Source organism: Xenopus laevis, chromosome 6S (assembly GCF_017654675.1).
Source record: "Xenopus laevis strain J_2021 chromosome 6S, Xenopus_laevis_v10.1, whole genome shotgun sequence".
NCBI classification, from domain to species: domain Eukaryota; kingdom Metazoa; phylum Chordata; class Amphibia; order Anura; family Pipidae; genus Xenopus; species Xenopus laevis.
The window spans coordinates 5,726,809-5,752,965 of NC_054382.1; the positions used below are offsets into that span (position 1 = coordinate 5,726,809).

A 26,157-nucleotide genomic window follows, 5' to 3' on the forward strand; every position below is an offset into this window, starting at 1 on the left:
CCTTAATATCTTGGGATTAAAAATAAATAATGAATGTACATTGCAAAAGTGCTTATAATAGCATCATCATCAATTTTATATTCATTTGTTTTAAAGGTTTACATATCCTTTAAAGGACAAAAGATGGTTTCTCCCTCCCTTACACCCCCATCTACACGTGGAGGCCGGATCCAAAGGAAGGGAAGTCAAGTCATAGACAACCATTTCACAGAGTTGTACCGAGGGGAACTTAAATGTCTTAGGTTGGACTTTAGTTGTTGTTGGTGTTGACCCGTCCTGCAGGAAAGAGTGGCGGAGGCGGAGGAAGGTGGTGGGAAGAAGGAGGCATGCTGTGGGCCAGCGAGTGGAGAAGCGGCAAACCCATAGAGTGCTGTTGGAGGGTAGGGGAGAGACCAGGGCTGTTCTGGCCGGGGGAATTGCCGCTCTGGGATGAGGCGGAGAGGCTGGCGGCCGTGCCCGGACTGCCAGGAGTCAGAGGATTTCCACCCTGGAAGCACTTTTCCCTGTGAGCTTTCAGCATGTTGGAGAAACGGAAGCGTTGGCCGCACACGTTGCAGGGGTAGGGCTTCTCTCCTGTGTGCGTCCGACGGTGCCGCTTCATGTTGGGTCGGCTGGTGAAACTCTTGCCGCAGATCTCGCAGATGAACGGTTTCTCTCCTGCAAGAACAGAAAAGAATAGGGATGGGGCAGAGACCAGTCACTGGCGAGACGTGCACATCCCTGCTCAGATAGATCAGCCCCCAGCCCAGTCAGTCTGTGGGTTCCTGGGAAATCTAAGGGGTATCATGACATCTTCCTTAAAGGATACGTAAACCTTAAAAATAAGGGAATGAAAAATTGATGAGGGGGCTATTCTAAGCACTTTTGCAATGTTTATTCATTATTTATTTATTTTTAATTCCAAGATATTAAGGGATACATGTGCTGTTAATATGAATGAATTTTGTTACAACAGCGCCACCTGCTGGTCAGTTTCCCACCAGTCTGACCACCAAGTAGTCAAGGAAGTTGTCAGGAGAAAGAAAGAGGCTGCTCTGATGTTCTTCTGCTTAGGAAAACAATTAGAAACCTTTCTCACATCTTTCCTAAGCAGAAGAACATCAGAGCAGCCTCTTTCTTTCTCCTGACAACTTCTTCCTTGACTACTTGCTGTTCAGACTGGTGGGATACTGACCAGCAAGTGGCGCTGTTGTAGAAAAATTCATTCATATTAACAGTACATGTATCCTTTAATATCTTGGATTAAAAATAAATAAATAAATAATGAATGTACTTTGCAAAAGTGCTTAGAATAGCCCCCCTCATCACTTTTACATTCACTTATTTTAAAGGTTTACTTATCCTTTAAGGAAGCCATGAGAGCTGGGGCTGAGGCATAAACAAATCTATACAGCTGTGTTCAGAATAATAGCAGTGTGTTTAAAAAAATGAATAAAACTCAAAACCCTTATAAAAACTTTTATTTCCATACCCAGAATGCTCAGGACCTGGGGTTTTTTAGATAGTGGATCTTTCCATAATTTGGATCTTGAAAATCATGTAAACATTAAATAAACCCAATAGGCTTGTTTTGCCTCCAATAAGGATTAATTATATCTTAGTTGGGATCAAGTACAAGCGACTGTTTTATATTAGAGAAAAAACGAAATGATCTTTAAAAATTTGAATTATTTGGAAAAAATGGAGTGTATGGGGGATGGTGTTTCCATAACTCAGAGCTTTCGGGCTAGCGGGTTTCCAGATAACGGATAACGGATCCCATAGCTGTAGACGCAGTGTTTCTGTGCTGCACATCTGTGTTACATGGACTCCACCAACTTCCAACAACCTGTTCCACAATTCTCCTGCATTTCTTGCTTTTGCCTCACAGACACCATTTTTGAGGTCACCCCACAAGTTTTCTATTGGATAAAAGTCCCGGGGATTGAACCCCTAAATAAGGTCAATCTTGTTGGTGTGGAACCAAGATGTTGCCCAGTTACTGGTGAGTTTGGGGTCGTTGCCTTGTTGAAACCCCCATTTCCTCTTGGGCATAAGGCAACATGAGCTCTTGAAGTATTTAATGTATTGAAACTGATCCATGATCCCTGGTATGAGATAAATAGGCCCAACACCACAGTCTGAGAAACATCCCCAAATCATGATGCTTGTGCCCCCCCCCCGCTTCACTCTGTTTTGGGGCTTCAATTCAGTATTTGGGGCTCGTCTGATAAACTGTCTGTGGCCCCTAGACCCAAAAAGAACAATCTTACTTTCATCAGTCCACAAAATGTTGCTCCATTTCTCTTTAGGCCAGTCAATGTGTTCTCTGGCAAATTGTAAGCTCTTCAGCACGTCTTTTTTCCAACGATGGGACTTTGCGGGGGCTTCACAGTCACTTGTAATTGTAACAGTATCACAGGGAACTTTACTCCTTCTTTCCTCTTCCCAGAGCTGATCATTGGCTGAGTCTTTGCCATTTTGGATATTCTTCTGTCCATTCATATGGTCCTTTTGCCTTTTCTTCCACGTCTTTCAGGTTTTAGTGCCATTTTAAAGCATTTGAGATCAGTTTAGCCTCTCATTTTCTGCATTTCTTTATATGTTTTCCCCTCTCCAACCAACTTTTTAATCAAAGTCGGCTGTTTCAGAGAGAAATGCGCTATAACCAGCAGCACAACGTTTGCTCCTTCCTTCTTTAAATAAGGGCCCGAATTGGCTCCTGTTTATTCCCAGAATTAATGAGCGCACTAATTAAACCCCACACTGCTATTATTTGGAACAAGCTATTATTATGTGGAACGCTGGTATTATTTAATGACACAGAATCAGTAAACATGACATGACAGTTGGGTCTGTTGGGTTTCTATTACTCTATTACACCCACTAGTAAATTATGTGCCACGTAGAAATAGAATTTGATCAGGTTAGTGATGTCACATTATTATTATTATTCTGAACACAGCTGTAAATGTATATGTATATATAATGTATATGTATAAAAATGTTTAAGAGAAAGAAAGGAAGAGTTTACTATAGGAACCCCGCCTCTATTACTATGGCTGCTCGTGGGTTGAGCACACAGATGAGAGATCACTATGGTTTATGTATATATCAGTACTAAGTGCACAAGCGAGCCCCCCCTTATTACTGTTGCACCGACACCCTCATTCGGGAAAGGGAGAACTTTAGGATACCAGGCCAGGAAAATGATTGGTGGAAAGGCAATGGCGTCCCACAAGATGTTAGACTTTAAGTAGAACTAGTTCATAAGGGCCTCTATGTTACAAGGGATTTTAAGGGTTAATACAGGTACGGGACCCGTTATCGAGAAAGTTCCGAATTACTGAATGCCTGTCTCCCATAGACGCCATTTTATCCATATAATCCAAATTTTTAAAAATAATTTCTGTGTAATATTAAAAGAGTAACTTGTACTTTATCCCAACTAAGATATAAGTAATCCTTATTGGAGGCAAAACCAGCCTATTGGGTTTATTTAATGTTTATATGATTTTCTAGTAGACTTAAAATTACAGTCCGTTATCTCTAAAACCGCAGCTCTGGAGCATTCTGGATAACAGATTCCATACCTGTACACTAGGAACCCTTGGTAATTATTATAAGCAGATCTTTGTTGTACTTTTTGATCCTGGGCTGCTCTCTTTCCCAAGAACAAGGGCTTGGGTTGGATGTGGTTATCGCTACATTTAGGAGGAAGCAAAGTAAACCCACTGTAGACAGGGTCGGACTGGGGGGCCCGGGGCCCACTGGGACTGCTGTCCAGGGCCGCCCCCCTACTGTGACGCTTGGGAGAGGGGGTCTGGCCCAGCGGTGGCCCATGAGGGTCAAGGTCCACCAAGTTTTTTCCCGGTGTCCTGTCGGGCCAGTCCGACCCTGACTCTAGAGGTCAAAGCTGACCAAAGGAAAGAGAGCAGCCCAATAAGGGGGAAGTACAGAGAATCAGAGGTAAATGGATGGTTAAACATGACTTTCCAGGTGAGACTGGCCTGTTAATAGCGATAAATAAACCATTCGAAATAAGTGAATGGAAAATTGATGAAGGGGCCATTCTAAGCGCTTCTGGGGGGAAAGTAATAAGAGTCACAAAGAGCAAAAAAATTTGATTAAGGAAGAGTATTACATTGCGAAATGAGACGTTTTATTCTCGTTTGTACTGTTATTACATTGTGAATTTTAATTGCGCATTGCCCACTTTTAAGAAGTGCCCGAAGGTGTCGTAATTTTTTGGAGCAAACGCAACGACTTTTTCAGTAGGACTTTTCATTCCATTCACTGTGCGCTTGTGCAAACTATAAAATCCGCAAACCTTTTTCCACTGTCGAAAGTGGTCGCTAAACAGTTTCCGGGTTCACAAAAGCGATATTAAATTCGCGCAAAGGCAAATTTGTTCGCACAGAGGCATGACTTTTCGCATTGCGAATATTTTTTTTCAGTTTATTACATTCCCTCATTGAAATCTTAATTACAAGATATTAAAGGATACATGTATTGCAGTGATGTGCGGGCCAGCCTGATACCCGTGGGACCGGCGGGTTTATACGCGGGACCTTGCACGCATCTTCGCGGGTGGTAGACAGGTGAGGGTTAAGCTCTTCTCCTGCTCTCCCCGCCAGCCACCGTCAAATGCCGACTTCCGACTTCTGGGTTCGTCTTTTATAAACGCTGCGCCTGCTCGCCCCGCCTCTTTTGTGACATCATCGGCGGGGCGGATCTATAGGAGCAACCTGGAAGTGTGGATGTGGGCCGGCACAGGCTAAGGGAGGGCGAGTTAGGGTCAGGGAAATCCCGACCTGCACATAACTATTGTACTGTTATATGAATGAATTTTGTTACAACAGCGCCACCTGCTGGTCATTTTCTGACCAGTCTGACCAGCAAGTAGTCAAGGAAGTTGTCAGGAGAAAGAAAGAGGCTGCTCTGATGTTCTTCTGCTTAGGAAAGATTTGAGAAAGGTTTCTAAATTGTTTTCCTAAGCAGAAGAACATCAGCCTCGTTCTTTCTCCTGACAACTTCCTTGACTACTTGGTGGTCAGACTGGTCAGAAAATGACCAGCAGCTGGCGCTGTTGTAATAAAACTCATTCAAATTAACAGTACATGTAGTCCGTAAAGAACTAATACGCCTTTATTAAGAAATAACTTACTGAAACTCCGCTTGCGATAATCTTCAGCGATTGGGCGGTCCATCGTGCGGCGCTCAATTTCTCCTCCCTGCCTTCCTTATATGAGATAGTCAGGGAGAAGTAATCGAGTGCTGCACGATGGATCGAGTTCGCCTTTTCTGAAGAGGAGCGCAAACGGGAGTTTCGGTAAGTTATTTCTTAATAAAGGCTTTGTGATTTTAAAGTTTAATTTGTCTTGGTGTTTTTATTTTTTCAATGCATACTAACGAATTTTTTAAAAAAAAATGTTTTGATGTTACTGGTCCTTTAATATCCTGAAATTAAAAATAAATAATGAATGTACATTGCAATAGTGCTTAGAATAACCCCCTCATTAATTTTACACTCACTTATTTCGAAGGTTTACTTATCCTGTAAGGGAGTGGAGAAATGATACGTGGACACGAAATGCGCCAGCTACAGGCAATGTGGGGGAAGTGATAGGGTGAGAAAAGCCGCTTTGGGGGTGGAGCTGGTTTGGGGTATAAACAATATTAAATGATTGTCCTTACTTTCCTTACCGGTATGGGTCTTCATGTGTTCGTCAAAATACTGCTTCATGTTGAAGTCCTTGCCGCACCACTGACACATGAACTGCTTGTGGCCGATGTGGATGCTCATGTGGGAGCGCAGCTGATACTTGTACTGGAATCGCTCGTGGCAGTTCTGCGGGGAGGGACAAGGACAAGGCTTTGGCTCACACTGGAGAACTTTTGGGCAGGGAGAAGAAGAAATGGCTGTATTCTCCGCCATGCCAACTGGCAACCATAAGCATGACTCTTCACACTGCTGTATGGTAATGAAAGATTAAAGGATAAGTAAACCTTTAATAAAAGTGAATGTAAAATTGATGAGGGGGTTATTCTAAGCGCTTTTGCAATGTACATTCATTATTTATTTATTTTTAATTCCAAGATATTAAAGGATACATGTACTGATAAAATTAATGAATTTTGTTACAACAGCGCCACCTGCTGGTCATTTTCCCACCAGTCTGACCACCAAGTAGTCAAGGAAGTTGTCAGGAGAAAGAAAGAGGCTGATGTTCTTCTGCTTAGGAAAACAATTAGAAACCTCTCTCAAATCTTTCCTAAGCAGAAGAACAACAGAGCAGCCTCTTTCTTTCTCCTGACAACTTCTTCCTTGACTACTTGGTGGTCAGACTGGTGGGAAACTGACCAGCAGGTGGCGCTGTTGTAACAAAATTCATTCATATTAACAGTACATGTATCCTTTAATATCTTGGATTTAAAAATAAATAAATAAATAATGAATGTAAATTACAAAAGTCCTCATTAATTTTACATTCACTTATTTTAAAGGTTTACTTATCCTTTAAAGCAGTGATCCCCAACCAGTAGCTTGTGAGTAACATGTTGCCCTCTAACCCCTTGGATGTTGCTCCCAGTGGCCTCACACCAAGTGCTTATTTTTGAATTACTAATTTGGAGGCAAGTTTTTGTTGCATAAAAGTAGGGATGCACCGAATCCAAGATTCGGTTCCGGATTCGGCCTTTTTCAGTAGGATTCGGATTCAGCAGAATCCTTCTGCCCGGCTGAACCGAATCCGAATTTTAATTTTCATATGCAAATTAGGGGTGGGGAGGGAAACTGCGTAACTTTTTGTCACAAAACAAGAAAGTAAAAAATCTTTGCCCCTTCCCACCCCTATTTTGCATATGAAAATTAGGATTCAGGTTTGTTTCGGAATTCAGCCGAATCTTTCGCGAAGGTGAATTCGGTGCATCCCTACATAAAAAACACATGTACCGTCAAACAGAGCCTCATGGAGGCTGACAGTCAACATAGGGGCTACCAAATGGCCAATCACAGCCCTTATTTGGCATCCCAAGAACATTTTTCAAACTAGTGTTGCTCCCCAACTCCTTTTACTAATGTTGCTCACTGGTTCAAAAGGTTGGGGATCCCAGCTTTAAAGGGTAACTTCTGGGTGAGTAGCTGAAAAAGCAAAGGCCTAAGGATCTCACCTCACATTTGAAGGGTTTCTCCCCGGAGTGCTGGAGGGAGTGGACCTTGAGGGACATGCTGCGCTTGAACGACTTGCCGCAGGTCTCGCAGGTGAAAGGCATATCCTTAGTGTGCGCTGCCGGGGCACAAGAGAAACACAATTACCCTCTTACTTTCAGAATCTAAATGCTGAAAGCAGTATCGATCTTCTCTGTTTATATTCTCTGAACTGCTGTTCTGACTCCTGAAACAATTTAGCACAAGCCACTCACCGACGAGATGTTTTCGGACGTGGGCCATGGTGTAGAATTTCTTCTCGCAGATGTCACAGGAGAACTTCTTCTCCGCATAGCCGTGCACTATCTTGTTGTGCTCGTGCAGAGACCACAGCTTCTTAAAGGTCTTCCCGCACGTTAAGCACTGAAAGGAAAGCAGAGACGGGATTGGTCAGTACCTGAACCAGCGCCACATTTCGGATTTCAAGTTTATTGCTGAACTTTCCTCCTCCACCACTAGGTGGCATTAATGTTAAATATAGATGTGTGACAGGGACAGGTGACAGTTGCAGCAGAATTACAGTGGGTTGTCGTATGGTATAAATGCACCAGCATAGTCCGGTTCTGCTTAATGGGCAGGGAGTCTGGTGTGTTCAGCTCAATGTCACTGCTACGACCCAGCGAATGACCTTGGCAAAGTGGATAACGAACAGCAAAACAAACCCCTGGGTAGGAATGATCCCTATGTACTGTTGGTATGTAATAACCCCAGATACGCCAACTAGAGCTAAAAGGTTACTATAGTCCTCTCCTGATCTGGTTCTTCCCTGGGGTCATGTCTGAATATGTCACACTTCCCTGTTCCTGCTGAATTGTGCTTAGTACAGGGAATACCTATGATGCTATAGTTTTATGGGATCTCTCTGTACAGACTATGAGCAAACTTAGGGGCTGTTCCTGCTGAATTGTGCTTAGTACAGGGGAATACCTATGCTGTCATAGTTTTATGGGATCTCTCTGTACAGACTATGAGCAAACTTAGGGACTGTTCCTGCTGAATTGTGCTTAGTACAGGGAATACCTATGCTGCCATAGTTTTATGGGATCTCTCTGTACAGACTATGAGCAAATATAGGGGACTGTTCCTGCTGAATTGTGCTTAGTACAGGGAATACCTATGATGCCATAGTTTTATGGGATCTCTCTGTACGGACTATGAGCAAACTTAGGGGCTGTTCCTGCTGAATTGTGCTTAGTACAGGGAATACCTATGCTGCCATAGTTTTATGGGATCTCTCTGTACAGACTATGAGCAAACTTAGGGGCTGTTCCTGCTGAATTGTGCTTAGTACAGAGGAATACCTATGATGCCATAGTTTTATGGGATCTCTCTGTACGGACTATGAGCAAACTTAGGGGCTGTTCCTGCTGAATTGTGCTTAGTACAGGGAATACCTATGCTGCCATAGTTTTATGGGATCTCTCTGTACAAACTATGAACAAACTTAGGGGCTGTTCCTGCTGAATTGTGCTTAGTACAGGGAATACCTATGCTGCCATAGTTTTATGGGATCTCTCTGTACAGACTATGAGCAAACTTAGGGGCTGTTTCTGCTGAATTGTGCTTAGTACAGGGAATACCTATGCTGTCATAGTTTTATGGGATCTCTCTGTACAGACTATGAGCAAACTTAGGGGACTGTTCCTGCTGAATTGTGCTTAGTACAGAGGAATACCTATGCTGCCATAGTTTTATGGGATCTCTCTGTACAGACTATGAGCAAACTTAGGGGACTGTTCCTGCTGAATTGTGCTTAGTACAGAGGAATACCTATGCTGCCATAGTTTTATGGGATCTCTCTGTACAGGCTATGAGCAAACTTAGGGGGCTGTTCCTGCTGAATTGTGCAAGTCCATTAACAATTAATACTCATTTTGGGGGCAGAGGGTCTGAACCAAATGGGCTTCTTTATAGTCAGGGGTAACATCAGGCTCTGGGGACAGAAGGATCTGGACTGTGGGATCTGATGTATTGTGACCCACCTACCCAGCCCTTCTCCTGCCTTGAATGTTGCTTAAAGTACCAATAAAGTGCAAGCAGACAGCAATTAGAGGAGGGACAGTTTGGGCCCATTCGCTGCCGATGGATACAAATACCTTGCTGAGCCCTCACACGCTGAATTCCCTGCCCCAGTTACACAAGTATTTATTGCTCAGTCCTTGCTACAATGACAGTGTCAGTCGGGAGCTCCAGACAAATGATCTGCGTGGAGTTCAGTGACAGCCCCTCTATAATCCCTGAGCAACACGGGAAACTGAGCAGAAAAGGTCAGCGGCACGGAGACTCCTAATGAGACAGGACCCGACAAGCCGGCCATTCACAGGGGCTGCTGCTGTCACCTGATCTGTCATTTGTTGCCATGGATACAAGGCACGGAGGTCAAACCCGCTCCCAGGAATCTATTGTTACCAGTCGGCTGTCACAATAATGGAAGCACATTTCTGATTGGTTGCTATGGTGCCGGGCGAAATCACAGCTCCTGTTTCCACTAAGCCCAAAAATATTTTACAGTATCACTCATGTATTATAAGGGATAATGTACCCCCTACTGTAAATGATAAGGATATTAGAAGTCACTGAGGGGTTGTTCTGTGACCATATAAAGGCACAAGGCTGCAGTCTGAGTTATACAGGGAACTCTGAGTATCACTCATGTATTATAAGGGATAATGTACCCCCTACTGTAAATGATAAGGATATTAGAAGTCACTGAGGGGTTGTTCTGTGACCATATAAAGGCACAAGGCTGAAGGCTGAGTTATACAGGGGTATACATCACTCATGTATTATAAGGGGTAGTGATGGGTCCCAAGGGTCTTACCTGAATGTTCTTTTCACAGTCCGTCTGGTGATGCAGCATCAATTCACTCTCCAGCAGGAATCGTTTGCCACATTTATCACAGATCCTCATGCGACTGTGGGTGACGTTCATGTGCTTTTCCAGGTACCACCTATTGTTGAACACCCTAGGGCACTTCTTACATGGGAAGCTTTGCTTCTCTTCAAATTTGCCTTTTTGGCCCACCCCATCCTGTCCTCCTTTCTTTTTCCTCCTTCCACTACCTCCTGCTCCTCTCTGATTTCGAGTTCCTTTATTCATCTTGGTGGACTTGTCGTCACTCGGAGACGGACTTTCCTCCTCTGCAGAGTTTTCATCCTTGGTCATCTCCTCAGTTTCATCGTTGTCCTTGTCCTCCTCCCGTGATTCCTCGTTGTCCTCATCACTTTGCATGCCTTCATCTTCTTCATCCTCCAACATGTCTAAAAAATCATCCTCTTCTTCGAGTCCACCTTCCTCCTCCTCGTTTTCATCATCTCCATCTTCTTCCGAGCCTCGGTCATCCCCATCTGATCGATCTAGGATGGTTACTGGATCTGAGGATCCTTTTCCTTCTGTCCCCTTGGAGACATTTAGTGTCTGGTTATTTAAATTGACCTCTACAATTATCTGCTCTCTGTTGAAGGACTCTTGGCTTTCAACGTCCTCTTCAGAGTCTCCTCCTTCAATTTTACAAACCCTCTGTCCACTCCTTTCCTCGTCTTTGAAATACTGCTTTGGTGACGACGTGTTGGGAAGATGTCCTTTGGTCACACTGTCCTCTACTCTGACTGAGTAAGGGTCATTACCTTCCCGTGAATAAATTTTAGTCTGAGGTGCATCCACCTCTTGCTTGATCTCCCGATAAAACTGTGGTGGCATTACAGCAGAAGTATCATTCCTCGTGCCCTCTGCATCTAGAATATCGTTGGCCAAGGACAGGTTCAAAGACCTGTTGTGGATCAGCTCCTGACAAGATGTGACAATTTCATTCATCTGCAAAACTGCCGCCGCATTGAGGACATCCTGCACATTGCAGCCGTTGACCAACAGCTTGGAGGTGTAGATGAAGTTGAGGATCTGCTGGAAGCCTCGAGACGTCAAGGCTTCCAAGGACAGTTCCACTCTTTGGAGCTGCTTGTTCTGGGTGAAGAGGGAGTGGAAGAACTGACTGTAGGCAGCAAGGACCCCTTTGTGAGCAGGGAACGTGCTCTTTTGCTGAACCAGTACAATGTCCACATCGCAGAGGTCAGGCTGAAACAGGCGCTGCTCGTTGAGTCTGTCCATGAGACAAGTGAAGTGGAGAGCCACATCTTCCACTAGAGAATACTCCGTGGAAGGGTAGTCTGTTGTCTTCTCAACTATCAACTGTGGAAGAGACAATAGGTCATTAAAACATGGAATTAATACTTATTTGGAGCCTATCAAAATGACTTACAGATTAATTCCTTGACAATAGTGTAATGATACGATGGTAAACATGTACCCCCCAGTGTAAATAGTAAGAATTTTTTTTGCCCCACAAGCCCTTGCTTTGCCCATTGCGGGCCGGAGAACGAGGCAGATAAAGAAGGTGCTCCCAGTCTCTCAGGCAGGGGAACTGGCGGCTGTGGATTTTGATTTATTTTTTCTAGGGAGGCACAGAAAGGGAAAAATCTCACATGCCTGCTGATCCGCCCCAAATCCCAGTCCATCTCTGGCTGAACCACAGTAAATAGCACCACCACGGCTTGGGTAGTTCACCTTTGAGTCAACTGTTAATATGATGCAGAGAGTGATATTCTGAGACCATTTCTAGTTGGTTTTCATTTTTAATTATTTGCGGTTTTTAGGTTACAGTGGAACCTTACAACCCCAGATTTTAGGTTTCCCCTCATTTTACATTGTTTTTTTAGTGGTCCCACCTATATATTTTACACAATACATTGCCCTGATTTTACACCATTTTTTTCTGGACCCCATAAAACATAAAATGGGGGTTCTACCATATTTAGCAGCTCTCAGTGTGCAATTTCAGCAGTCTGGTTGCTAGAGTCCAAATTCCCCTAGCAACCATGCATTGATTTGAATAAGACTGGAATATGAATAGAAAGAGGAGTAATAAAAAGTAGCAATAAGAATACATATGTAGCCTTAGAGAGAATTTGTTTTTAGATGGGGTCATTCGAAAGCTAAAAAAATATATAATAAATAAAAAAGAAGACCAGTTGAAAATTTGCTTAGAATCAGCCATTCTATAACATACTAAAATATAAATTAAAGGTGAACCACTCGTTTAAAGCTACGCTGCCAGTGTCGTTGATTATACCAAGACAGAAAAGGTCAAAACGGGTCAAGTTAAAAGGCAAATACATTTATTTTAATTAGTCCAATTGCAGTCCTAGCTAGCAGTCCTATTCCAGTTGACCACGTGGCCACAATTCCCAGTTCCATTGTCCTCCTGCTGGAAGTACAAATTGGCCATCTCCAGTCTGATGCAAGGGAATCAAGGATCTTCCAGTTGGGTTGGCAAACTACTTGTGATCCATACGAGAACACGTGGCACCAGAATTTCATGGTCATCCAAGGTGATCACCTATAACAAGTTCTAAGGAGGGACACACATGCATCAGCACCCTTCTGTGCCACCCATAGAGAGAATTGGGGGTAGTCGGGCAATACTACTTCTGTTGACCCTGACAGCCCTAGGAAAATCAAACTGGATCAGTACAAAGTGACCCACCAAGGAGGGAGAGAAATGGGGGGCCCTAGAGGTCCTGGATACAGGGTTTATACTGCAGGTACAACAATCAAACTGGATCAGTACAAACTGACCCACCAAGGAGGGAGAGAAATTGGGGGCCCTAGAGGTCCTGGATACAGGGTTTATTCTGCAGGTACAACAATCAAACTGGATCAGTACAAAGTGACCCACCAAGGAGGAAGAGAAATGGGGATTGTCGGGCAATTACACCCCAGTTGACCCCTAGAGTATATTCTGCAGGCAGAACAATCAAATTGGATGAATAGATAATGTCCAATCAGGCGACAATCAGGTCCAGTATAGATTAGAGTGTCACACAGAGACTGGGAGCAGCTCTAATGACAGGAGTACAGAGACGGGGACAGCAGGTCAGAAGACAAACAATCATCAGCTGCCGGGATCAGCACAATGATTCACGGCTCAGCCAAACACTTCCATTATTTTATCTGTCCGTCAAGTTGCAGTGGGATCATTAGCAATCAGAGTCTCTGCCTCCCGGTGGAACACAAAGGCGCTATAGGTTATATGGCATCAGCCAAAATTCCACCAGACTAACTGCACGGGGCAACGGTCACTACGGGATATTGCGCTGGTACCAATTCCACGTGATTGGCCCCTGCATTATCTATTGGCTCCAAACAGTTGAGCTTTTTACAATGTGAAGCTCCTCAGGGGCGGGTACTAACTACTACATGATACCTGCCCCTGCTCATACGTACAAATGCCAAATATGGATAATATGGATAAGGGCACAGGGGATTTTTAAGCTTAGGCTTCCAACTTTGTTATTCAGTGTTTGCCAGGGCCCCACTTATTGTACTGTGTGTGTTTTTACTTGCATAGGAGTCCACTTCCTGTATGTAAGCTGACATTACTTCCCCTTTAATTTGCATGCATTATTAATTATATTATAAAGAGCCAGAGCAAAGCGTGCAATAATCAGCTCTGAATCCGCCTGTGACTTCTGATTTTATATATATATATATATATATATATATATATATATATATATATATATATATATATATATATATTATAATTAGGGATGGGCGAATTTTTTCGCCTTGTTTCGCCAAAAAAATGACGCCCATAGACTTGTATGTATGTACAAAATTTTTTTGACACCCATCGATTTTAATGGGCGTCAGCGACTTTCGCCGGCGGCAAATTTTTGGCGAAACGAAACGGATCAAATTCGCCCATCCCTAATTATAATAATACCTAATCTATAGCAACTTCATATGCCCAATGTTAGAGTCCTGAGCAGAACCAATTTCTAAGACCCGGACCTGCAACCCACATATTTTCCCACTTTGATCCGCAACCCGACTCGGATCCGCGTCTGCCTTATCTGCAACCCGACCCGCAACCGCCGACCACCATCAAGCAGGCAGTGATGTTGCTGCAAACTGGTGATGTCATCAAAAGTGGGAGGGGACAGAAACAAGTTTGATAAAACGTTAAAAAGTAAAATATAGACAATAGTACATAAGATAAGAAATTTAGATGAGACCCGCAGAAAATCCTCCCTTCATTCCGCAGGGTGCCAGCTTTTTTTTTTTGTGGGTAACTCGCGAGTACCCGACCCAATGCAGGACTAAATAAATCCCCTTAAGTTGCCCTTTAACCAAGGCTGTAAACTTTTATACATAAATATAGGACCTGTTATCCAGAATGCTCAGGACATGGGGTTTTCCAGATAACGGATCTTTCTGTAATTTGGATCTTCAAACCTACTAGAAAATCATATAAACATTACATAAACCCAATAGGCTGGTTTTGCCTCCAATAAGGATTAATTATATCTTAGTTGGGATCAAGTACAAGTTACTGTTTTATTATTACACAGAAAAAGGAAGTCATTTTTAAAAATTTGGATTTTTTTTACTGTAATGGAGTCAATTGGAGACAGCCCTTCCGTAATTCGGAACTTTTTGTATAACGGACACGCACTGCAAGTCATGTGATAGGCCAGAGGAAATCGGCTGTGCTGCTCTGCAGGGAGATAAACAGCGGAATTCCACAGAAAGAGTCAGTTTGGGTCACTGAGATTTCTGCACATTTGGGAACACACATGGTGGGAGGAAGAGGGACGGCTGTAAAGCGATTGCTGCTGAAAGCAGCCACCGCCTGGCTGGTTCGTATTTTCTGCACTGCTGGTTCTGACTCCCCGTACAATGTAGCAGGAAGCCGAAAGGACTTCAAGAGTCAGAAACAGAGAACAGAAAGAGACATTTGCAATGAGATGCATAACTATAAATGCAATGAGAAGAAGGAATGAATTTATATTAGGGATGCTACGAATCCACTATTTTGGATTCGGCCGAACCCCCGCATTCTTCACAAAAGATTTGGTCGAATAACATACTTCCCAACTGTCCTATTTTTAGAGGGACAGTCCCTCTTTTGACAGCTCAACCCACTGTCCCTCATTTGTACAGGAAACTCCTGTTTTTTTCTCTGCACTGAACAGCCAGAAAAAGAAACAAAGTTTCTAACTTAATTGGCTTTTGGCAGAGAGCCCAGAACAGCCACAGCTGCAGATAAGATAATTTTGTAACAATTTTTTAAGATAAGCAAATAAGTAATTGTAACAATATAAGATAACAGGTCTCTTGGGAGAAGTTAGACTCACAACTTAAAGGGCAATTTACCTTCATTAGTAAAACTGTAATAACTTTAAAAAAAACACAGCAATATGTTCAAACTTTCATAACCTGGCAAATTCTGTAAAATAAACATGGTAATTAGGGGGTGTGGCTGTAGAAATGGGCGTGGTTTAAAATTCCTCTCTACACGTGGCAACTTTTTTTGTCCCTCCTTTTATTTCTAAAATGTTGGGAGGTGTGCGAATACCGAACCAGATCCTAATTTGCATATGCAAATTAGGGGTGGGAAGGGGGTAACATTTTTTTTTGCTTCCTTGTTTTGTGACAAAAAGTCACGCGATTTCCCTCCCCTAATTTGCATATGCAAATTCAGATACAGTTGGGCCGGGCAGAAGGATTTGGCCGGTGCATCCCTAATTTATATTGAGTTATTCTATTTATTAAATAATGGGATTATATTAATTTTATTTTTTTAATTATGCAAAACTGTGTAGGGGTGAAGTTGTCCTAGTGTCCTAGTGACCTTCGCAGCATGGGAACACTTTGGGAATGGCTTCAACTTCTGGAAAGGTCCGGCCATTCAGTGTTATCGGGGTGTGGATAATACCCGGAGCATCTGCCTCCACTCACCCCAAAATAAGCGACATATATTTGTATAATGACATTACCAGGTTTAAACAAGAAGGTGGCACAATGCCCAGCACTAATTACCCCCTGCCCCAATTACTGCCCAACATTGGTCACTGGTCCAGCTTTAGATTAGATTGCAAGCTCTGCCAGGGCCAGGAAAATCCGCATACACAAGTACAATTAAAGGCACAAAACACTGTCAGCCTCCCTGTGTCCCCTAAAGGAGGATAAAGAATCCTTCCAGTGCCCTTTATTGTATGGCGGCTCAAACACGCTACAGACGTACTGAACCTGGGAAGGTGGGGGACAAAAAGGCAAACGTTCCCCCAATTCTCAGGAGCGGAAAGATAAACAACCTTGAATTCATCATCACAGGACCCCAGGGAGCCCGAACATCACACTGAATGTTCCCATCTGCTGCTTATACATAAATAAGTGTAAATATACAATGAAATACCTGCAATGCAGTTTGTCTGTGTCCCTCCATGTCTCATACAATATACAGCAAATATATAAGCCCAGCGCTAGAAAGGTTTAAAGCTGTTATACAGATAGCTAGAATCTCAGCTGCCATAAAGCAGGACAGGACTGCTGCTTACAATGGGGATCAAATAGGATCTGTGCAGCCACTGGGACAGAATGCTCTATTATACAGATAGCTAGAATCTCAGCTGCCATAAAGCAGGACAGGACTGCTGCTTACAATGGGGATCAGATAGGATCTGTGCAGCCACTGGGACAGAATGTTCTGTTATACAGATAGCTAGAATCTCAGCTGCCATAAAGCAGGGCAGGACTGCTGCTTACAATGGGGATCAAATAGGATCTGTGCAGCCACTGGGACAGAATGCTCTATTATACAGATAGCTAGAATCTCAGCTGCCATAAAGCAGGACAGGACTGCTGCTTACAATGGGGATCAGATAGGATCTGTGCAGCCACTGGGACAGAATGTTCTGTTATACAGAGAGCTAGAATCTCAGCTGCCATAAAGCAGGACATGACTGCTGGTTACAATGGGGATCAGACAGGATCTGTGCAGCCACTGGGACAGAATGTTCGGTTATATGCTAGAATCTCAGCGACCAATCAGAGCAGGAGCAGAGAAGTCTAAATAGAAAGATGATCAATAGCGTGACAGTAACGTAACAGCCTCACAGAGCAATCATTTATTGGCTGCTGAGGTCAGCGACCCCCCATTTGGTAAGCAGGAGCAAGGACCCAGCATCCACAATACTTTATTTTAAGGGCCACTTTACCTTTAAATAAACAATTAGTGCCCATTGAAAGCAACTATTCAGTTGGTCTTTACTTTATATTTTCTGGTTTGCGGATTTCTAGGCTTATAATTCTCTACCTTTTCGGCCTGCAAATGAAAATCCTGATCCCTGCATTTCATCTGGCATTTTGACTGGGAGTTAAAATCCCAACACTAGCAGCTGCTACAACAAAAAAAAATTGAAATCTAAAAATAAAGACCAAATGCAGATTGTCTTAAATTCCACTTGTCTACAGCATACTAATAATGCATTTTAGGGTTAGCTTTCCCTTTAGTATACTTTCATGTGGAAACGTTTGACACGTCAATATTAAATGAAATGGGTATGAATAACAATAAACCGCCAGTTTAGCATTAATTGCATGCAGGTGCATTATAGGGGTGGTTCCCCTTTGCTAATTTTATGCATCTTTTCAATTGGCCTTCATTTTTCCTTTTTTTTTTTTTATATAGTTTAATGATTTGCCTTCTTCTGAGTCTTTCCAGGTTTCCAACGGGGAGGGGTCACTGACCCCATCTAAAAACAAATGCTCTGTAAGGCTACACATCTATTGTTATTATTGCTTTTTATTACTCATCTTTCCATTTATTCCCTCCCCTATTCATATTCCAGTCTCTTATTCAAATCAATGCATGGTTGCTAGGGTAGTTTTGACCCTAGCAACCATATTGCTGAAATTTATACAACGGAGAGAGCTGCTGAATAAAAAGCTAAATTACTAAAAAAAAAACTCAAATAATAAAAACCAATTAAAAAAATTATCCGAATATCACCATACATGTTAAGTTACTTTAAAGGTGAACTTCCCCTTCAAACTGTTTCACTTAAAGGGGAGGTTCAGCTTTGAGTTAACTTTTAGCATGTTATAGTATGGTCAATTTTAAGAAACTTTTCAATTGATCTTCATTATTTATTTTTATTAGGTTTTAAATTATTTGCCTTCTTCTTCTGACTCTTTCCAGCTTTTAAATGGGGGTCACTGACCCCATCTAAAAACAAATGCTCTGTAAGGCTACAAATGTATTGCGATTGCTATTTTGGACAATCTCCTATTCATATTCCAGTCACTTATTGAAATCAGTACATGGTTGCTAGGGTCATTTGGACCCTAGCAACTAGACTGCTGAAATAGCAAACCCAGAGAGTTGCTGAATAAAAAGCTGAATAACTCAAAAAACTTCTATAATAAAAAATAAAAACCAACAGCAAATTGTCTCAGAATATCCCTCTCTACATCATACAGACAGTTCATTTAAAGGTGAACAAACACCTTTAAAGGGGTTGTTCACCTTCAATTTAATTTTTAGTATGACGTAGAGAGGGACATTCTGAGACCATTTGCAACTGGTTTTCATTCTTTATTATTTGTGGTTTTTGAATTATTTAGCTTTCTATTCAGCAGTTCTCCAGGTTGTAATTTCAGCCGTCTGGTTGCTAGGGTCCAAATTCCCCTAGCAACCATGCACTGATTTGAATAAGAGACTGGAATATGAATAGGAGAGGCCTGAATAGAAACATGAGCAATAAAAAGTAGCAATAACAATAAAGTTATAGCTTTACAGAACATTTGTTTTTAGATGGGGTCAGTGACCCCCATTTGAAATCTAAGAAGAATCCAAAGAAAAAGGCAAATAACTAAAAAAGTATAAAAAATAAACACTGAAGACCAATTCAAAAGTTGATAAGAACTGTCTATTCTATAACATACTAAAAGTTAATTTAAAGGTGAAACAACCCTTTAATGACATTTTCCAGCCTCACCTGCTATGTAGTTAATAGGCCCAGAACTGAAACACTGACTCCCGGTTACGTACCCACATTACCCCTGACTACAGGCTCCCCCATTAAAGGGATACAGTCATGGGAAAAAACATTTTTTTCAAAATGAATCAGTTAATAGTGCTGCTCCCGCAGAATTCTGCACTGAAATCCATTTCTCAAAAGAGCAAACAGGTTTTTTTATATTTAATTTTGAAATCTGACATGGGGCTAGACATATTGTCAGTTTCCCAGCTGCCCCCAGTCATGTGACTTGTGCTCTGATAAACTTCAGTCACTTTTTACTGCTGTACTGCAAGTTGGAGTGATATCACGCCCCCCCCCCCCCAGAAGCCAAACAAAAGAACAATGGGAAGGTAACCAGATAACAGCTCCCTAACACAAGATAACAGCTGCCTGGTAGATCTAAGAACAACACTCAATAGTAAAATCCAGGTCCCACTGAGACACATTCAGTTACATTGAGAAGGAAAAACAGCAGCCTGCCAGAAAGCCGTTCCATCCTAAAGTGCTGGCCCAAGCCACATGACCAGGGGCAGCTGGGAAATTGACAATATGTCTAGCCCCATGTCAGCTTTCAAAATTGAATATAAAACAATCTGTTTGCTCTTTGGAGAAATGGATTTCAGTGCAGAATTCTGCTGGAGCAGCACTATTAACTTAAAAAAACACGTTTTCCCATGACTATCCCTTTAAGTACATACAATAGCCGTGACTACAGGCAGCAGTGGTATAAAACATAGAAACACAAAGAAAGCAGTTCCCAGTCTCCTCTCTATGATGCAAGTGCTGTCCCTTTAATTGCTGCACCTCAGGAAGACAGAAAGAGCCGGAGGGCCATTATTATTGGCTCCTCACAAGCAGTGACATTAGCCCCGGGACTCATGATGTTGCTAGTGATACAGACACATGTCACATACACAAGGAGCCTGGATTTCCCAGAATGAGTGACGTCACAATGCAAATCGTGACGGGGAACTTGTAGAACAGCAGCAGCTCCGTGCCCGGGTACCAGGATGATTTATAGGGAAATGTGCAGCACCAGTGACACAAGCCTCATGTACATACAGAACAAGGGGCCCTCCAGCCTCTCACACAAACATGCCCAGAGCTGCTGCACAGCAATATGACGCCACAATTACACAGTGCAAAGGAAAGGGCAGGAGAGGTTACTCTGCTTGGAGACATAATCCTACACTGGCATCATCTCTACAGACACACGGGAAGGAGTATTAATGCACAATAACAACCTACTGTGAGTCACACACCCCCTTGTCTCTGACAACAACTATAGGTTGTACCAAGTGTCTGTGTCTCACGGTACCACTGCCTGACAGACATCATACTCCCCTGCTATTGGCACAGACATGGAACTGCCCAGGCCCAGGTATATGACACACAGATCACGTGGGCCCAGGTATATTGACAGACAAGAGCCAGTATCAGTATGGGGGAGACAGAGGACACAGTTCAGTCAGAATGTGACACAGGGAATAAGGGAAGGCCCAGGCCGCCACTGAAGTACAAGTCCCAGCATTCCCTGTCAGACTGTTGTGCTTCAGCCCATTGTCCCTGAGTGGCTGCACTGGGAGGCCCGATCATGCCAACAAGCAGGGGGTGAGAGGGATGGGGGGCTGTACCATTTTGCTGCAGTGCTGGGGGGAGGCGAGAAGTCCTGATGCTCAGGTGCCGCCACCGGACCTTTATTCTCCATGAACACGGAGCGACTGTGCTACTCCCCCTCCGCTGCCTCTTATTGTCCTACATGTTCCGCTCCTCCGCCGCATCCTCCTCCTACTGCTGCTGCTGCCAGCGCCATGTTCCATTCCCGGCCCGGGGGGGAAAGAGACGGAGAGGGAGGAGTCTTCTCAGGCTCTGTGGGTGTGCTCGCTAGCGGCCGCCTCTCATTGGCTGCGACGAATCACGTGGGGGCTGGCGCCTGGGATATCTCTTTCCACCACTCCCCCCTTAAAGGGACAAAGTGAAGGGGCGGGGCAAGGCGTTTGGGGTTGTGCGGCGGCGGAGCCAGGAATGTTGGAGGAGAGGGGGGAGGAGAGGGTGAGAGAGAGACAGAGACATTGTATGGGCACTGGCCCTAGGGTGACACCGCTAGTCTGGGACACAGGGAAATCTCCAGTGACATATGTGCGACTCTGTGTTCAACGGGGAGCTCACTGGTGTCTGTCTGTGTAATAGTGACATCACTGGTGTAATAGTGACATCACTAGTGTGTAAAAGTGGATCCAACAAAGTTACAGTGCAGGAGGGACGTCCTTTGTCCTTAACACCCGCCATCACGTGTGACATCCTTGTCATCCCCCCTTCTCCTTCCAAGTGTAATTTTCCCCCTCCTTCCCAAGTGTCATTTCCCCCTTCCTTTCCAAGTGTCATTTCATCCCCCCTCCTTTCCTAGTATCATTTCCTCCTTCCCAAGTGTCAGTTCCCTCCCCTCCTTCACTAATGTCATTTCATCCCCCCTCCTTCCCTAGTGTCATTTCATTCCCCCTCCTTCCCTAGTGTCATTTCATTCCCCCTCCTTCCCAAGTGTCATTTCCCCCCTCCTTCCCTAGTGTCATTTCATCCCCCCTCCTTCCCTAATGTCATTTTATCCCTCCTCCTTCCCTAATGTCATTTCATCCCCCCTCCTTCCCTAGTGTCATTTCCCCCTCCTTCCCTAATGTCATTTTATCCCTCCTCCTTCCCTAATGTCATTTCATCCCCCCTCCTTCCTGTGTCATTTCCCCCTCCTTCCCTAATGTCATTTCATCCCCCCTCCTTCCCTAGTGTAATTTCCCGCCTCCTTCCCTAGTGTCATTTTATTCTCCCTCCTTCCCATGTGTCATTTCATCCCCCCTCCTTCTCTAGTGTCATTTCATCCCCCCTCCTTCCCAAGTGTCAGTTATCTCCCCTCCTTCCCTAATGTCATTTTATCCCCCTCCTTCCTAATGTCATTTCATCCCCCCTCCTTCCCTAGTGTCATTTCCCCCCTCCTTCCCTAATGTCATTTTATCCCCCTCCTTCCTAATGACATTTCATCCCCCCTCCTTCCCTAATGTCATTTCCCCCCTCCTTCCCTAGTGTCATTTTATTCTTCCTCCTCCCTAGTGTCATTTCATCCCCCCTCCTTCCCTAGTGTCATTTCCCCCCTCCTTCCTAATGTCATTTCATCCCCCCTCCTTCCCTAGTGTCATTTCCCCCCTGCTTCCTAATGTCATTTCATCCCCCCTCCTTCCCTAGCGTCATTTCCCCCCTCCTTCCTAATGTCATTTCATCCCCCCTCCTTCCCTAGTGTCATTTCCCCCCTCCTTCCCTAATGTCATTTCATCCCCCCTCCGTCCCTAGTGTCATTTCCCCCCTCCTTCCCTAAAGACATTTCATCCCCCCTCCTTCCCTAGCGTCATTTCCCCCCTCCTTCCTAATGTCATTTCATCCCCCCTCCTTCCCTAGTGTCATTTCCCCCCTCCTTCCCTAATGTCATTTTATCCCCCTCCTTCCTAATGTCATTTCATCCCCCCTCCTTCCCTAGTGTCATTTCCCCCCTCCTTCCCTAGTGTCATTTTATTCTTCCTCCTCCCTAGTGTCATTTCATCCCCCCTCCTTCCCTAGTGTCATTTCCCCCTCCTTCCTAATGTCATTTCATCCCCCCTCCTTCCCTAGCGTCATTTCCCCCCTCCTTCCTAATGTCATTTCATCCCCCTCCTTCCCTAGTGTCATTTCCCCCCTCCTTCCCTAGTGTCATTTCCCCCCTCCTTCCCTAATGTCATTTCATCCCCCCTCCGTCCCTAGTGTCATTTCCCCCCTCCTTCCTAATGTCATTTCATCCCCCCTCCTTCCCTAGTGTCATTTCCCCCCTCCTTCCTAATGTCATTTCATCCCCCCTCCTTCCCTAGCGTCATTTCCCCCCTCCTTCCTAATGTCATTTCATCCCCCCTCCGTCCCTAGTGTCATTTCCCCCCTCCTTCCCTAAAGTCATTTCATCCCTCCTCCTTCCTTAGTATCATTTCCCCCCTCCTTCCCTAATGTAATTTCATCCCCCCTCCTTCCCTAGTGTCATTTCCCCCCTTCTTCCCTAATGTCATTTTATCCCTCCTCCTTCCCTAATGTCATTTTATTACCCCTAGTGTCATTTTCCACTTACTTCCCAAGTGTAATTTCCCCCTCCCTCATGTCACATCCTTGATGCCATACCCACACTAGAGTCATTCCCCTTCTCTACCATCATACTCCCTTTACCCTGTACAGAGTGATACCATAAAACTATGGCAACATAGGTATTCCCCTGTACTAAGCACAATTCAGCAGGAACAGCCCCCTAAGTTTGCTCATAGTCTGTACAGAGAGATCCCATAAAACTATGGCAGCATAGGTATTCCCTGTACTAAGCACAATTCAGCAGGAACAGTCCCTAAGTTTGCTCATAGTCTGTACAGAGAGATCCCATAAAACTATGGCAGCATAGGTATTCCCCTGTACTAAGCACAATTCAGCAGGAACAGCCCCCTAAGTTTGCTCATAGTCTGTACAGAGAGATCCCATAAAACTATGGCAGCATAGGTATTCCCTGTACTAAGCACAATTCAGCAGGAACAGTCCCTAAGTTTGCTCATAGTCTGTCCAGAGAGATCCCATAAAACTATGGCAGCATAGGTATTCCCTGTACTAAGCACAATTCAGCAGGAACAGTCCCCTAAGTTTGCTCATAGTCTGTACAGAGAGATCCCATAAAACTATGGCAGCATAGGTATTCCCTGTACTAAGCACAATTCAGCAGGAACAGTCCCCTAAGTTTGCTCATAGTCTGTCCAGAGAGATCCCATAAAACTATGGCAGCATAGGTATTCCCTGTACTAAGCACAATTCAGCAGGAACAGTCCCCTAAGTTTGCTCATAGTCTGTACAGAGAGATCCCATAAAACTATGGCAGCATAGGTATTCCCTGTACTAAGCACAATTCAGCAGGAACAGTCCCCTAAGTTTGCTCATAGTCTGTACAGAGAGATCCCATAAAACTATGGCAGCATAGGTATTCCCTGTACTAAGCACAATTCAGCAGGAACAGTCCCCTAAGTTTGCTCATAGTCTGTCCAGAGAGATCCCATAAAACTATGGCAGCATAGGTATTCCCTGTACTAAGCACAATTCAGCAGGAACAGTCCCCTAAGTTTGCTCATAGTCTGTACAGAGAGATCCCATAAAACTATGGCAGCATAGGTATTCCCTGTACTAAGCACAATTCAGCAGGAACAGTCCCCTAAGTTTGCTCATAGTCTGTACAGAGAGATCCCATAAAACTATGGCAGCATAGGTATTCCCTGTACTAAGCACAATTCAGCAGGAACAGTCCCCTAAGTTTGCTCATAGTCTGTCCAGAGAGATCCCATAAAACTATGGCAGCATAGGTATTCCCTGTACTAAGCACAATTCAGCAGGAACAGTCCCCTAAGTTTGCTCATAGTCTGTACAGAGAGATCCCATAAAACTATGGCAGCATAGGTATTCCCTGTACTAAGCACAATTCAGCAGGAACAGTCCCCTAAGTTTGCTCATAGTCTGTACAGAGAGATCCCATAAAACTATGGCAGCATAGGTATTCCCTGTACTAAGCACAATTCAGCAGGAACAGTCCCCTAAGTTTGCTCATAGTCTGTCCAGAGAGATCCCATAAAACTATGGCAGCATAGGTATTCCCTGTACTAAGCACAATTCAGCAGGAACAGTCCCCTAAGTTTGCTCATAGTCTGTACAGAGAGATCCCATAAAACTATGGCAGCATAGGTATTCCCTGTACTAAGCACAATTCAGCAGGAACAGTCCCCTAAGTTTGCTCATAGTCTGTACAGAGAGATCCCATAAAACTATGGCAGCATAGGTATTCCCTGTACTAAGCACAATTCAGCAGGAACAGTCCCCTAAGTTTGCTCATAGTCTGTCCAGAGAGATCCCATAAAACTATGGCAGCATAGGTATTCCCTGTACTAAGCACAATTCAGCAGGAACAGTCCCCTAAGTTTGCTCATAGTCTGTACAGAGAGATCCCATAAAACTATGGCAGCATAGGTATTCCCTGTACTAAGCACAATTCAGCAGGAACAGTCCCCTAAGTTTGCTCATAGTCTGTACAGAGAGATCCCATAAAACTATGGCAGCATAGGTATTCCCTGTACTAAGCACAATTCAGCAGGAACAGTCCCCTAAGTTTGCTCATAGTCTGTCCAGAGAGATCCCATAAAACTATGGCAGCATAGGTATTCCCTGTACTAAGCACAATTCAGCAGGAACAGTCCCCTAAGTTTGCTCATAGTCTGTACAGAGAGATCCCATAAAACTATGGCAGTAGATGATCCAGTGTAAAAAGTCTTATTAGAGTATGCGGCGAGGTGACAGACGATGTAACAAGGAGTTTCAGGGAAAAACAAAAAGAAGGGGGTTAATAAGTGATAGTATTGCTGCAGGCTGAGTCCCATTAGATTTCATTCTAGGACCTCTAACTACCCCTTGTTATTGTGTTCCTGGTTGGCATGGTGACAGCAGTCAATCGGAGAATTCCGCTAGCTGTCAGTTATCTGTTACTCCGCGGCGTGCTAGAATGAGTTAATAATTGCACTGGGGATGAGAGCTCGCCAGCACACCATAGAGAATGGGTTAATGATTACGTCTGCCTCTTGTGGCTTGTTTGTCCGGGAAGTTAAGTGGAAATGCTGTAGGTAAATAAACCTTACTTTTTAATTAGACTCCAGATTTATTGTATGGGCTGTACCATATGAGACCAGGGTAGAGCTTATTGTGGGCTCCGGTCGTACCCACACTCTAACAGGGTTTCTGAATCCCTCCAATGAATAAGAATGGGGCAGTAATGTTATTTAAAGGGATTCTGTCATGGATTTTATGATGTTGTTTTTATTTCTCAATTACACTGCAAATAATTCACTCTAGAACTCCTGAACCAACAAGTGTATTTAGTTGTAATATTGGTGTGTAGGTGCATCTCAGGTCATTTTGCCTGGTCATGTGATTTCAGAAAGAGCCAGCACTTTAGGATGGAACTGCTTTCTGACAGGCTGTTGTTTCTCCTACTCAATGTAACTGAATGTGTCTCAGTGGGACCTGGA

General features: G+C 43.9%; 1 protein-coding gene across 2 annotated transcripts; it reads right to left on the reverse strand.

The window, feature by feature from the left end:
- Nucleotides 1–31: 31 nt before the first annotated feature.
- On the reverse strand, nucleotides 32–20,964 carry zbtb47.S (zinc finger and BTB domain containing 47 S homeolog). Of its 2 annotated transcripts, none has more exons than XM_018268976.2 (6): nucleotides 20,689–20,964; nucleotides 10,011–11,375; nucleotides 7,405–7,552; nucleotides 7,153–7,268; nucleotides 5,677–5,830; nucleotides 32–657 (listed from the first exon to the last, which is right to left on the reverse strand). In XM_018268976.2, exons 1-6 carry the CDS (start codon nucleotides 20,689–20,691, stop codon nucleotides 251–253), a joined length of 2,193 nt encoding a protein of 730 aa, XP_018124465.1. In that variant the 5' UTR covers nucleotides 20,692–20,964; the 3' UTR covers nucleotides 32–250. The 2 variants fall into 2 exon arrangements, with proteins under 2 accessions (XP_018124465.1, XP_018124466.1); XM_018268977.2 differs by having other exon boundaries at nucleotides 5,686–5,830; nucleotides 20,689–20,963.
- Nucleotides 20,965–26,157: the final 5,193 nt, after the last annotated feature.

What these genes read in the sequence shown, in the direction of transcription:
- zbtb47.S (XM_018268976.2), bottom strand. An exon ending in ACTGTGAAAAGAACATTCAG is followed by an intron (nt 7,553 to 10,010) that starts GTAAGACCCTTG and finishes CTTTCCTTTCAG; the next exon opens with TGCTTAACGTGCGGGAAGAC. An exon ending in GACCCATACCGGTAAGGAAA is followed by an intron (nt 658 to 5,676) that starts GTAAGGACAATC and finishes CTGTTCTTGCAG; the next exon opens with GAGAGAAACCGTTCATCTGC.